A 14,107-nucleotide genomic window follows, 5' to 3' on the forward strand; every position below is an offset into this window, starting at 1 on the left:
TATTGAAATGTCAAGCCATATTTAGGCATCCATCTTGCTACTTTTTTGTATTATAAGCATAAAGTAGACATGTTCTTCAATACCGTGTGAGCAAGTGTTTCCATTAAAATAAGTTTAAGCACGAATTTGTAGGAGATGACCAGGCTGAGCCCGAGGGAGGAGTCAAACATGTCATCCATCATGAGTCCCTGTGCTCCCACAAGATATCTAAATCCTTGAATTCCTTTCTATTTTTAACTCTTGCTAATTTCCCTTGACCATTAGTAGTTCAGATTCTTATAGAGACCTTAAGCTTGCAATAAATCTCTATGCACATTTGAACCGCCTGAATCTTCTGATTTCCCTGGTGCTTGACAAAATTCACAATACAGTGTAAGCATGGCAGAGTGGGAAAATAATGTGATTTTATGACTTTTCTTGCCACTGTTGTTACATGAATAATTGCAGTTATTAAGTTAGTGTCATGGTTGTTAAATGAAACTGGCTTCTCCATTGAATTTGCTTGTCAAAAGCTCACAAAAGCTGTTCATATGACTCCAGTCCTTTTGTGGCCTGTCAGTGGCCTGTGCAGCTAGTAGCTGATTCCGACAGCAAGGAGGCTGGTGTGGTGCTGTGCCAGCAGCCTGTTCAGCTGGCACTCGAGTCGGACAATGAGGAGGCTGGAGAAGATATGGTGCCAGAGGCGGGGATTCAGCCAGGGCCTTCAGAACCTCCAGAAGCTCCCTTAAGTGAAGAGGACGAAGAGGAGGAGCCTCTTCTCGATACACAAGCACGCAGAGCTACCAAAAGGCAGGAGTGGCTCCTCAGGAGGAGGTCTCCTCGACAGTAAGGTTTGGGGGTAATTGGCCACTCCCTTAGCCTATTTAAGGAAGGATGAAGACTGAGGCAATTTTCAGGGAACAACTTAATTCACTCTCCTTTGTGTCTGGATCTTAGTTCTTTTATCAGTGTCCTGCAAATTGCTTCTGGGCTTTCTGCCAATGATAGTAAGATTATGATTATTTATTCTTGGATTCTTGTAGGCTGTTAAGAAAGTTAAGTAACAGCCTTTGTTTGAAAAAGACTGATTTAATTTAGTAAACTAATGTTTGTACAGACGTTGTGTGTGCTGCGTTCTTTGGGGTCTGTAGCTGGGACAGAACAAGTCCACCTGCACCCATCATAAATATGAACCAGTTGTCAGGCATCTGAATTTTGATCATGTGACCATGGAGATGCTGCAACAGTCGTAAGTGTGAAAAACAGCCATAAGTCACTTTTTTTCAGTGTCATTGGAACTTTGAACAGACACTAAATGAACAGTTGTAAATCGAGGATTACCTGTAATAAAGAAACCAAAAGTTGGTGTAAGTATTTTGGCCCATATTTTAAATTCTAAATGTTCTGCATTTTCAAATCAACAGAAAGTTGGTCATAGCTTTTCTGGCCTTGAGATTGGGAGATGCTTGCTTAGAGTTTACAAAACTCTTCTGTCTTGCCTGAGATTCAAATTCCCATCTTGCAAGTATCAGCCTCAACCCTTACACTGCATAATTTTAGACCTTAAATTGAAAGGTTTTTCAGAAAACAGAACTCTTGAGGGCTTTTATTTATTTATTTATCAAATTTTAAAGAGTCACATGCGTTTTTGTAAAGGAGTACACAATCTCCCCTCTCCTCATCATGGCATTCCGTGTTTTATAAATGGTTTCTACTTGATTAATGTTAGCACTTGGATTGGCATCATGGATTTCCATTGCATCTTGAACATTTCCCATGGATCCCTCTCCATGGATTTAAATAAAAACATCTTAAAAATAAAATAAATGAAAACTTACAAGTTTACCGGCTAATATAAGCTTAAATGATGCTAAAAGCTTATATGATCTTTTAGGGGAAAAAAAAAAAACCATTGCAATTTCTTTAAAAGTCAGTGTTCTTGGTTGGCTTCTCATGAGAATTCAGCATTCTTGTTCAGGATCATTTGAGATCAGGGTAAAATTGCTGAAATCTCACAGGATATCACAAGAACACCCCCCCCCCGGGAAAAATATTTGATGCCAGAAAAACAAAGTTTACCCTTATATAAGAATAAAACCCAAAGGGGAATATTGATTAAATACAAAAAGAACGCCTCTTAAAAAAAAAGGCTTTGTAACTACAATCATACAAAGCTTACAAAATCATACAAATACAATCGTACCAAACAGAGCTGGTTTGCTAAGCAATTACATGTACTTGTGACAAACATAATTTTCCTAAGAAAGATCATTAGATATTTTAAAAGTAAACATAACACGACCATCTGGAAATTTATATTGTCTAGCTAGTTGCCCCAAATAGAAGAAAGGATGAAGTGGTGACCAACACCTGTCACTGCAGCTGTGGTGTTCCTTTTTTTATTACTAGCTAGTCACTGCTACTCTCTGGGTAGACATGTGGCACCTTCTGGCTATAAGGCTTTTAGTTTTGTCGAGACTACCTACTTCACTGTTCATTATCCTGCCTGCTTTGGGGTTATATTTGGGTCTGAGAAACCACATTTATGCTAGCTACAGGAAATATAAGTACTAAAGGAAGTCGATCTTATGAAGCCAGAGACCTTTCTTTATTTAAACTGGAGTCGAGGAAGGGTAGAAATGGCATCTATTGAAGAATGGGCCGATTGTTTGCTGTGTTGCTGGGAAGACAAACAGACAGCTGTCTTTGCTTTGCCCTGAGCTAAGACCCTGTTTTTGTACAGTCAAGTGGGCACGAGGTCTGCTGTGAAATGGAAGGGATATAAAATTAGCTCTCTCGCTCATGCATTACACTGTCAACTTTTTCTTATTCCTGAATGGGAAGGGAATCTTGTTCTAAATACCTTGTATGTCCATTCAGAGATCTATGGGCATGCTTCCTTTCATCCTGCAAATGGCACGAGATGTACCTCCCTGTTAGCTTAGAGGCTGACCTTGATACGCGTCATGTAAACCAAACATGGGTTGACTTTTTTGGCAGAGGCTAGGACATTCCAGTAATCTGAGGTACCTCTGCAGTTTGACGAACAGCACAACTGGAGCTAAGCAGAAGAAGACTTTCTCCTTCACTTGATCTGTCCTTTGCATAGTTCTTCAGAACAGCTTCTGCTTTTTTTTTTTTTTTAACTAGGATAGATTAAAATATAAGAAAATAAACACAAACCCAGCTAGGAGCATGCTCCTATTCACTCATGATATCATTTAAAAGGAAAAACAGCCCTCCCCCCAACTATCAAAGCAATTACAGTGTTTCAGTGTACAAGTCTCAGATGGACATTATGAACAGGAATGAATACATGTTTCAAACAAAACAAAAAGGGACATTTATTCATTCAAAATAGTAGCATTATTTTAGGGAATAGAAATATACATGAAGTCTATGGAATGCTTTAAATGTTCAATACGTATTCAAACATAGCATATGAATGTGCTTGGAAGGGGATCTTACTGTGTTGGCTAAGACTTGCCTTGCTCACTGCACTTGCTGATTTAATCAGCAGATCCACACCCCCCCCCCCCCCATTATTCCTTCAACAAATAGTTACATTTGGAACTGCTTAACTTCTTCAGTTGTAGTGGGAGTCGTTCTTGGTCGATTGACAGAGAACAGTTACGCTGTAGTCTCATAAATTCCCACTTCTGGAAATTGCTGTCTGGGAAAATATTCATGTTAAGAATATTTCCCAATAAATTAGTTTCCCATATCTAGGAACTGCAATTAAGCACAGAGCCTTCTGCCCCAGACTGTGTCTATTTTGGCAAAGGAGAGGAAAAGAAAGAAGCAAATGCTGTGAATGATCTTGCAAAGCACTTTAATGATAGTTACTGTAGGTTAACGTATATAATCTAATGTATGTTCTTGCTTTGATGAGAATAACTTGTTTGTTCCCTCTGACAGTGTATTCTTTCTAGTCACTATAATTTATCTCCCATCTGTTTTATGGCATCCACCGAAGTTCTTTTAGGTATACAGAATTAATGAGCCTCAAAATGAGTGAGAATCTCAAAAAAGCGAATTGTGAGCTGGACCTGAAGTGTTCATCTGCCATATCTCTAAATAGCAAATGAAGTGTTGGTATTAAATACATCACCTTATCTTTCCTGTTCCTTTCTGTTCTGTTAATAGCATTAAACATTTGATGAGGCTCAAGACTTAATGGATGCATAATGACAGAAAGATAGTCTTTCCTGCATTCTTATGTGCCTGAGTGTCAGAGAGAAACCCAGCTGTTCCTGATCGGTCACGCTAAACTGTCTATTCCCCATATACTCCTAAATTTGAAGAATAAGCTTAACCTGGGGAGGGAATAGAGATTTTGCAGTATCCTTCCCCTGCCATACCAAGCCCACCATGCTACACCCACAGAACCGGTAGTAAAAAAATTGGATTTCACCACTGATCTATACCCATGATTAGTAGCATATGTACATAGACACTTCCTTTGTTCTTTGTCAGTCTAGTTTGCATGATAACTTCCTGTGGTAATGAATTCCATATTTTATATGCTACTTTAACAAAGTGCTGCATTTTATTTTTCTGTATGTCCCATCATACAGCTTCATTAAGTGACCTTGGATTTTAGTACTATGTGGGAAGGAAAAAAAATCTGTTCCAGTCACTTTCTCTATAATAGGCAAAATTCTGTGTCTCTCTCATATGACCCCTTTTACTTAGCTATAATGCTATTTCTTATCTCGTTATAGCATTAGAGCTGATGCATTAGCCTTAGCCAGTAAAAGTGCTTCATGTTACAGTGGATACTTGTCCTAACAAAGATAGAACTAGAATACTTCCTATCTATGAGCTTTTAAGGGTACCATAATGATGCCAAAACAGATTAAACATCACTCAGCTTGATCATCCATTTGAGTTCTGTTTCTTGGTCTGCAATTAGTGTGTAACCAGAGTCCGCTGCTTTTTCAGCACTACCACTGGCATATCATTACAGTGTTGATGGCCTCCATGATTCTGTTCTGTCCCCAACCCCACGCACACACACCAACAGACGTTCAGGAGTTAAAGACCAAACCAGCCGGCAAAATCCTTTTCCTTATGATAACGGAACTTGGCAACAACCTAGTGGCTGCCTGCCAAGAGTTTATTATTTACAAAGGGGAGAGATAACTTCTCCCCACTTCTGATACATCAAAGGAAATCAGCTCAATAATTACAATCAAGTCCAGAGATAATCCCGTCAAGTCTTAAAGCAAAAGTCCGGCAATGCAGAATGGCGTGGAAGCTTTCAGCTTTGTTCGTCACAAGGTTTGACTGGCCACCACGCTCCCTTTTATATCCTGTGGGGTGTGGTCCAGTGACTAGCCTAATCTCGGGCACACCCTTTCTTCTGTTGCGCGCGCTTATATCTGCGACGCTGGCATGGGTCCAGCCAAGACTCATTACCCTCATCACTGTCCATCTGTGGCTGCGTGGATGTGCTTGGCCCTGGCCCTATCTCTTGCCCTTCGGTGTCCGCCAGAGAGGAGGGTCCTGGAGAGGGAGGCCTTGCCAACTCCTCCCCTTCACTCTCAGAGTCCTCTCCTGACGATGACACAGGCTCCGGTAACGGAGCCACAACAGATTCTCAGCATTAACTTTGGCTGGGATGCTTCTTCAAAACATGCAGAAGTGAAGGAAAGAGACACATTTTAGAGTTCAGCAGCTTTAAAACTGAAAATATTTCAACATGGCTCCAGTCGGGAGTACGGTGACTCGTGGTTAGGACACTTGATTGGAGGTTAGCAAGCCTGTGTTTGAGGCCCAAATGCTTCTGTGGGGCAGGGTGAGCTCTCGTCCTTCACTCCAGCTCCTGCTGGGGACATGATAGGAGGCCCCAACAGGGCAATCCTTACAAACCAGAAGCTCCTCGATGCTTCTGACATGAGTGCAAACATTTTTTTAAAAAAATTTAAAAGATGGCTCCAGTCAATGTGCAACTGCTAAATTATACTTTTCAATTTTTACAACAAATATATTTGCATAAGCAAATCAAGCTATACATAATACAAATTTTAAACAACTAAAATTCAAATTGGCCTCAGAGTTAAGTACTGTGTTTATTTCATTCGTTTGCCAAGTATTTATTTCCCTATTCCCAGACAATTAAAGGAGAGTCTATTATTATTTCCCCGCCCCCCCCCCCCATTGCTTCAACATTTCTGGAACTGTTGCATTCCTAATACATTATTTTGGGAGCTTGTATTGGCACCTATGGTGATTATGTGGAAGAATCTGTTTCTGTTCAATTTTCTGTTGACATTATGGTCTTGTTGGCATAAAGAGCAGCACAGCCTATAGTATACCCCTGTCTCTCTCCTTCTGGAGACCTCGAATACAGAAAGAATTTGTAATTGATAGTTTCCAAAGCTAAGCTAAAGTTTGTAAACAGATTATCCCACTCATTTTATAAGGGTTTTCAGTACAATGAATGCAGAGTCAACATCAGCAACAGAATTGGTGCATATCTGAACATTTCAGAAACATATACATTTAAGCCTTGGATAATTGGAACCCTATTATGATTTTTATTTTAAAAACGCAAGATAAAGTATGAAGACATAAACACTTTTAGTGTTTAGAGTAAGAGCAAGGAGGAAACATGTATTTGCCTGGTACCTCCTGAAACAGATGTTGTATAAGCTTCCTCTCTTTAAACTCCCCCTTTATGAAGATAAAAGGAAAGGGGAAGTGCAATCTTTTGTACAAGCAGATGCTAGATAGATTTTTCTTTTTCCAGCTGCCTGTGTCCTTCCTTTTGAAAAGTCACAGCTGTTCCCATGGCCATAGAGCATTCCATCAAGCTTTTGTTGATGTTAGGTGGGAAGGGACGCCCAGTATTCGACCATTTCTTTTCTTTTGTACTGTCTTTGAAGATGCACATTGAGGATTATATTATCCCATATGCAGAGGATTTGCAGAATTGGAATTATGCTGGAGATATTGGTTGGGGGACTTTGAGTATTTAAATGTTAAAATGGAGGAGCGGGCCAGAAATGACTTACATCCCTGTTGCAATTAAGAGGTTCTTCCTTGGCTGTCAACCCTTGATGGAGACCATGTTTCAAGCCAGTGAGAGTGCAATTTTTAAAAGCCTTGCTCTCAAGAAGAAAAATACTTTGCTGACCTGATGTATGGAGATAGGAAACCTGGAGATTCCTGCTTTATTCCAGCTCCAAACAGCTGTAAAAATTAGGTTGCCCAACTCCAACATTGGCCATTAGATTGAAACAAATTCATCATTCAAAATGAAAAGTTTTCTTTAGTAATATTGATGTGACTGTTCTCTACGTACTGTAAATCTGAGGTTGACTGTATATGTAGATAAAAGCAATATGGAATTATATAAACGACTGAAAATCATTTAATTGATTAAATTAAAAGTTTTAAAAAACAAAAACAATAGTTAATTGGGAGCCTAAAGGAAATTAATATGGCTTTCCAGAGATAAATGTTCTACAAAGAAGACATCATATCTAAAAAGACAAATTTCTGCTAATTTGGGGAGTTGTCTCTACAGCTAATCTTAGAAACTAGACGGGTTCATTTTAAGAGAAAAGCAATATTCTAGCCTTTCTTTTTAAAGATTTTAAAGATGAACACCAACACTGGAAATTTGTATCAAAACAAACTATTGTGACCTGTTATTATAATAGCTTACTCACTAATTCTGTTCACTTTTTTTTCTTTAGACAGAAGGATCCAAGCTACAGAAGGATCTCCGGACCTACCTGACTTCAGTTAAAGGTAATACTTCGAATAATAGTCCTACTGCTTTTGCATAATCTTCAGTGAAGTAAATTTCAGAAGCCACTATTAAGGCTTATTTTACTTGGTTTTGTTTATTACTGCTGGGTAGTACTATCTGCATTACTTTAAAAAGTTATAATTATGGAACTAAGTAATGGTTGGAGTATAGTGGAGGTCAAGAAAAATTTGGAGCAGGGCAAATGTTGTTTATTTGTAGTATAATCTAGAAACATTTCCTAAGGATGTGCTACAGATAGATTCTACTCATATTTTATAAATGCTTCAAGCTATGTATTGTCTCATAAGTTAGGATATTAAGAGGATAATAAAGGGTGGGGGAGATGCTCTCATGGCTCTTGGCATACTATTAGGTCCCAAAAAGGCTTGAAAGCTTGGAGTTATTCATTTGCTTAATAACAATTAAACGACATAGGTTATACTTTTCAGTTTCCAAGAAGCAGGAGAGATAAGCAATCATAATGCAAATCTCCTCTTTCTGATGGGATCCTGTCCCCTCCTTTTAATTTTCTTCTTATTACCTTAAAAAAGCTCCACAAAACTTAGCTCAGACTAATTCCTATTTTAATCTTTCAGTATAATGTTGAAGAACAAATAACTCTTTATCTATCTATCTATCTATCTATCTATCTATCTATCTATCTATCTATCTATCTATCTATCTATCTATCATCTATCATTTATCTCTGTCTGTCTGTCTGTCTGTCTGTCTGTCTATCTATCTATCTATCTATCTATCTATCTATCTATCTATCTATCTATCTATCTATCATCTCAGCCAAATATTTGAAACTCTTTCTTAAATTATACTAGGGTCAGAAATGAGAAATTATCAATTTAAAAAAGGAACTTGATTTCATTCATTTATTAAAGAAATAAATTAAAGAAAAAAGGGAATTGATGTGTGTGACCAAGTTTTTTTTTTATTCATCTATTTTTTTTTCTTGTTGGAAAACAAATATGATGAATATTATCAAGTCCTTTTATATGTGAGCAAGGCGTTTGCTTGGGTTTTTCTTAGGGGACGGGGTGGATAATTATTTGGGTACTATTATGTCATTCTTTTCTATTTCAAAGCAATGCATGAAGCCTCCAAGAGACTTACAGAGTGTTTGCAAGAAGTATATGAACCCGAGTGGCCAGGAAGGGATGACACTAACAAAATAGCAGAGGTGAGGTTTGGATTTCTCACGCATGAGCATGAGCATGCGATCTCAAATTTGTGGAGACGGCACATATTGAATGGATTTGGGTGATATGTAATATTGCTGAACCACAGTGCAGTGTTACACAAATGGATGTGCTTATATCTTAGATTTGCATATTCTGCCACAAGGAAAGGAAGAGAAGCCATCACTTCCTCTTGATGACTTATCAATTGGTTTACCAAGTGTTAATTTATTGAAAGATGCCATGGTCATAGGCCATGATTTAATCCTGCTTTGTTTTAATGAACCGTGGTTTGAATTAATTACAGCTAGTCTTTGTTGTGTCGAGTAAACTTTGGGGTTAGAAGATGGTGTTTCCAATCTCCTCCTTGTCCCTGTTGTAGCAAAGGAGGAATGAGGGAGTATTCAACCAAAAATCCTGAGCTGGCTATGTCTCACTATGCTTATCTATTGTTTTACATCATGCACAAATTGTGCCAGTGTGTTCTATGATACAACGATATCCTTTTCCCGATACCAAAAATTTCACACATGAACAAGAAGCAAATAGCATATCTCTTACATTCACAGGCGGACAGTATGAAACCAGATGGGGGGAACCGTACTGATCCCAAGTATCTGCAAATAATGTTTTCCAATTTAACGTGGACACTAGGCACTTGCTGATATTGTAGCTGCTTAGAAAAAAGCAAGAGTGAATTTATATCTCATAAAATGCTGTTCTGACTCAGCTTTCACAAGCAATGAGAAACCGCTTACTCACGAGTAACACAAACCCTTAATTTAAGTCAGGGCAGGAACAGTCTTTGTTCACATTGGATAAACAAAACCAAAATGAAAGTCTTTTCCCCTTCTAAAGACAGGGCAAGAACAATCTCTGTTCGCATCGGCTGAGGCAAATGCATTCCCTATTATTTTCCAGCAGGGAGATTCCTTTGGGAACTCAAATACAGAGTGTTAGTCTTGACAAAGAGACTGGTTCTGGCAAAGGAATCCGACGTGATTGATGTACACTGGAAAACGAACGGTTGTCTGCGACAACCAGCCACTCCCAAACTCCTACTATTTATTTCCCAGCCAGGGAGGGGCTGGCTAGCATCTATGTCTTCTTTTCCCTTAGAGCCGGCTTATTGCTTTCTATTTCTTTCCTCTCCTTTCCACCCTACACATGCACGCATCTGGGATGGGCCCCATCTGTTCCCCTCACTCAGCTTAGGCCCCAAAGACAGCTGCCTCTCCACCTGGGGGAGAATGGAAGGCCCCGGCTCTGCATCTGCCTCTGATCCTGCTTCCTCATCAGAGCTTTCCAGAGGCTCCGAAGCCAGCTCAGGTTCCCCCTCAACCTCCTCCTCCTATGACTCTGCTGCTAGCTCTGCTGGCAGCTGATGGGCCACAACAGATCCAAACTACTGTAGAGATAGGAAAAAAAGGCACAGGAATATTTGTCATATAGCAAATATTCCAAGTAAATATTTTGTTCATGGCGGGTTGAAATTCAACAGTTAGAGCTTTCCTTGTTGTATAAAACAAGGGTCTCCAACCCCCAGTACTGGTCCGTGGCCTGCTAGGAACTGAGCCACAGAGCTGGTAATGAGCAGCAGGCAAGTGAATGAAATGGAAACCATTCCCCCTGCCCTGGTCCATGGAAAAATTATCTTCCACGATTCCAGTCCCTGGTTCCAAAAAAATTGGGGGCCGCTGGTGTAGAAGATGCACAAAACCAGTATCTTTGTCCAACTCTTTTAAATAATTGTAGCTATTACAATTGTCTAGAAAACAAAAACACGACAGTTTTAGGAATAGATTCTAATGGTGTTACACATATGCATATTAAAAATTGCTGAGCACATTGTAAGCCGCCCTGAGTCTTCGGAGAAGGGCGGCATATAAATCAAATTAAAAAAAAAAAGGAAGCTTTAAATAATAATTTGCCTTATGAATTCACTTAACCAGTACTAGGGATGAAATGTATTTCACTGTTATTGTACTTTTGATCACATAGTTGAACTTGACCTGCATAATGCACAGATAACCCAACTCTTCCCATATTACTCCTATTCTGTTCCAGAACAATGAGCTGCTTTGGACAGACTTCCATCAGAAACTGGTAGATCAGGCACTGCTGACTATGGACACCTATCTTGGCCAGTTCCCAGACATAAAGGTATGGGTCTCATAAAATTGTGGTCTACCTTACATTCCTTTTGGAAGGTGAATGCCACATTAGATACCCCCTTCTTACATGCTCATCTTTGTGAGCATGGGAGAGGATTTTTAAGTAAAATATTGTTGCATTTGTGTATGCCTTCTTATTCCATTTTAAAAGGCCTTTTAAAACTAATATTCATACCAAAATGTACAATCCAGAATTACGTATTTATAATAGTATTTGCGTTGGTGGCTGCGGCACTGAGCAGACTCTGGCCAGCTAACTGTTGGAAGCCTCCGGCCATACACAGTACTCACTGATTTAGCTCTGGCACCCTTGTCCATTGATAGGGTATCAGCTGATTGTTGGAAATAGGCTCTGGCTGTTGAATGTAGGGAGGCTGCATAGTCCACTGGGAGGATTTCCATTGACCAGCGGTGGTCTCTAGACCCGCACTTCCAAAAGCAGTAATATAAGGAATTCTATACTCTCGGCAAGGTAGAAGATATTTGTTTTGGGAAAAATGTAAATATGGATTGGTGCATTAGGCTCACAGGCACCCATCCTGTTCTTCAGCCTCTTTGTAATAAACATATCTGATATATAGAATTTCACAAAGTCCTTCATATTCTCTTAAATGTGACTTATAGATTGACTTATAATGATAATATAATTTATATTCCGCATTTGACTACCACCCAAAAATTTATAAAGTGAAGAAAAATACATTCATGATAAATACATTCAAATGATAAAATAGAAAGCTGACAGTAGTTAAACTCTCAATAGAGCTGAAGTAGAAATATGTAAAAAAATACCACCAGGATTATTGAAGTCCTATATTATCTCTATGTGATTGCTAAGAGTCATCAGTGACATAATCAATTAATCATTCAATAGTCATCTGAATGGTGAAACTTATATGTTGTAGTATCAATACAATACCAATATTGTATCAATAACAATGTTTTTGTTCTAGGTGAGATAGAGTAATTGAAGTAGGGTGATTTATTTGATTTGAAATATAAAACTTAATAAAACCATACAATGTATGCCACATCAGAAACCATTGTTCAATATGATGAAAAAACCCTTCTTTGTTCTGAATGGATCATAAGTTCTGTTGGGCTGCATACTCTTAACATGCACAAATATTTTATTTTCTATATTTCCTTGTTTTCATTTTTTTAGTCATTATTTCTGAAAACTGAAGCTGTGGAAAACTGGATCTATTTTTTTTATTGTCTCGTGACCTTAAGCTAATGAAAAATTAACATGGCATCTATATTAGTCTTTCTTTCCTGTTTCGTTTCTCAAAGCTCCCAAAGCAAAAATGCATCAGCAACAACAAGGTGTTCTTTAAGTGCTATTTTACTACTGTCACTCTAGGAAGAATACACAATATTCAGAGTGTGCAAAAAGGTCATTCTGTAGCAAAAGAACTGAAGATGCATACATAGAATATGTTATGTGTGCATCATAATAATTTAAGTGATTCCATTTCTTTCAGTTTTTTTTAAAGAAATGACATAGAATGACATAGAAAGGAATTTTGAAAAGCACACAGACATCTATGTTTCAAGCTGAAATACTTTAGAAGAGAGACATACTTGAGTAAAAATATTGAGGGAGTAGGGTTAGTGTTTTGCTAAGGGGGAAATGGGAAAGCTGTAAAGTGAAGTTGTACAGTATAAAGTCACCATATCTCACTTCAGCCTCTCTCAGAAGATTACTTTGAAGATAAAAATACAATAATGTTGTGCTCCAACCTTCCACTCAGCCAGCTAATACTCCATCCAGCTAACTGGTAGAAAGAAAAACTCCAACTCTCTCCTTTCGTTACCATTGGCGCATTTGTCAATTAGTGTGTGTGTGTGTGTGTGTGTGTAGGTAGGTCTGTGCATCAGAAATTTCAGCATATACATTGGGAGAAAAGTTGAAATAATTTACATTGATCTTAGATTTAGGGAAGTTGATTACAAGACAGTTTGCTTGTTGATTGCATAATTGGCAGAATGCATACACATTGGTCTGTGAAAATTGTTACTTCATGGCTCTGGTGTTCTTCTCACATCTCCTTTCAGTCTCGCATTGCTAAACGGGGAAGGAAACTTGTAGACTATGACAGTGCCAGGCATCATTATGAATCTCTTCAAACTGCAAAGAAGAAAGATGAGGCTAAAATTGCCAAGGTAAAAAAGCCCTTGTAAGAGGTGGAATGTCTGTTTGTTCTAAATTAAGTTATTTAGGTATTTGTACCACTGTACGTTTTTATGTATCTACATAACAACCCACTTTTTGTTGTTAGAAGTAAAAAAACCCGATCAAAGTATCCAAACTTCAGAATTTCTGACAAACTTGATTTTATCTTATGAATAAAAACAACGTAAAAACTATTACATACAGCTGAAATGGAAAATCAGTAGAGTGTGTCAATGCTAAAAGGAAAATAAAAACTAAATGAAGAAACAAGAAGTCTTATAGCTAGGGGATGAAAAACTCAATGTGTAGAAAGTGTTCTTTCTATTGGTATTCCTTTACTCCTGCATTAATGAAACATTTAGGGATTTTTGGCTAATCTAGACTTTTCTAATTTGACTGCTTATGTCATGGGGCAAAATGATTTTGCTAGGACAAATTGTCCAGGCTTTTTCTGGTGAGAGGCATCTGCCTTTTTGAATGGAGGTAAATGCACTGTGTTTCTATCTATGGCCATTGCAGAGACTGCTGATGACACAAGTTAAGGATATCAGCAGGAGTGATTTTGTGAAATTCAGATTAAACATTTTCTCAATCAAGCTTCTCTCTGTGACTATTGTTCCTTGTGCTCTGAAAAATCCAATCATATCACTAATGTGGGGGGGAATATTCTTCAATTCTGCATAGTCCTCAGTTCATTTTAAATGACCTGCTCTAAGATCTTATGGATGTTTTAAATAAGTTGTTTAATGCAAATTATTCCCACCTTAGACTTAGACAGTTGTCACCTTCCGATGTTTAAATCAAATGCTACAAAATATAAATAATC

At 38.2% G+C, this 14,107-nt stretch overlaps 1 protein-coding gene across 25 annotated transcripts in view; it reads left to right on the forward strand.

Moving 5' to 3' along the window:
- The window catches only part of BIN1 (bridging integrator 1), a 114,713-nt gene that overhangs the window by 57,575 nt on the left and 43,031 nt on the right, over positions 1 to 14,107 (forward strand). For all 25 annotated transcript variants that reach the window (XM_087881715.1, XM_087881721.1, XM_034422116.3 and 22 more), the window contains exons 3-6: positions 7,686 to 7,740; positions 8,839 to 8,933; positions 10,999 to 11,094; positions 13,164 to 13,271. In XM_087881715.1, coding sequence (XP_087737841.1) covers positions 7,686 to 7,740; positions 8,839 to 8,933; positions 10,999 to 11,094; positions 13,164 to 13,271 — 354 coding nt within the window. The remainder of the gene's footprint in view (positions 1 to 7,685; positions 7,741 to 8,838; positions 8,934 to 10,998; positions 11,095 to 13,163; positions 13,272 to 14,107) is intronic.

Source organism: Pantherophis guttatus, chromosome 1 (genome assembly GCF_059756535.1).
Source record: "Pantherophis guttatus breed Tessera chromosome 1, ASM5975653v1, whole genome shotgun sequence".
Classification (NCBI taxonomy): Eukaryota; Metazoa; Chordata; class Lepidosauria; order Squamata; family Colubridae; genus Pantherophis; species Pantherophis guttatus.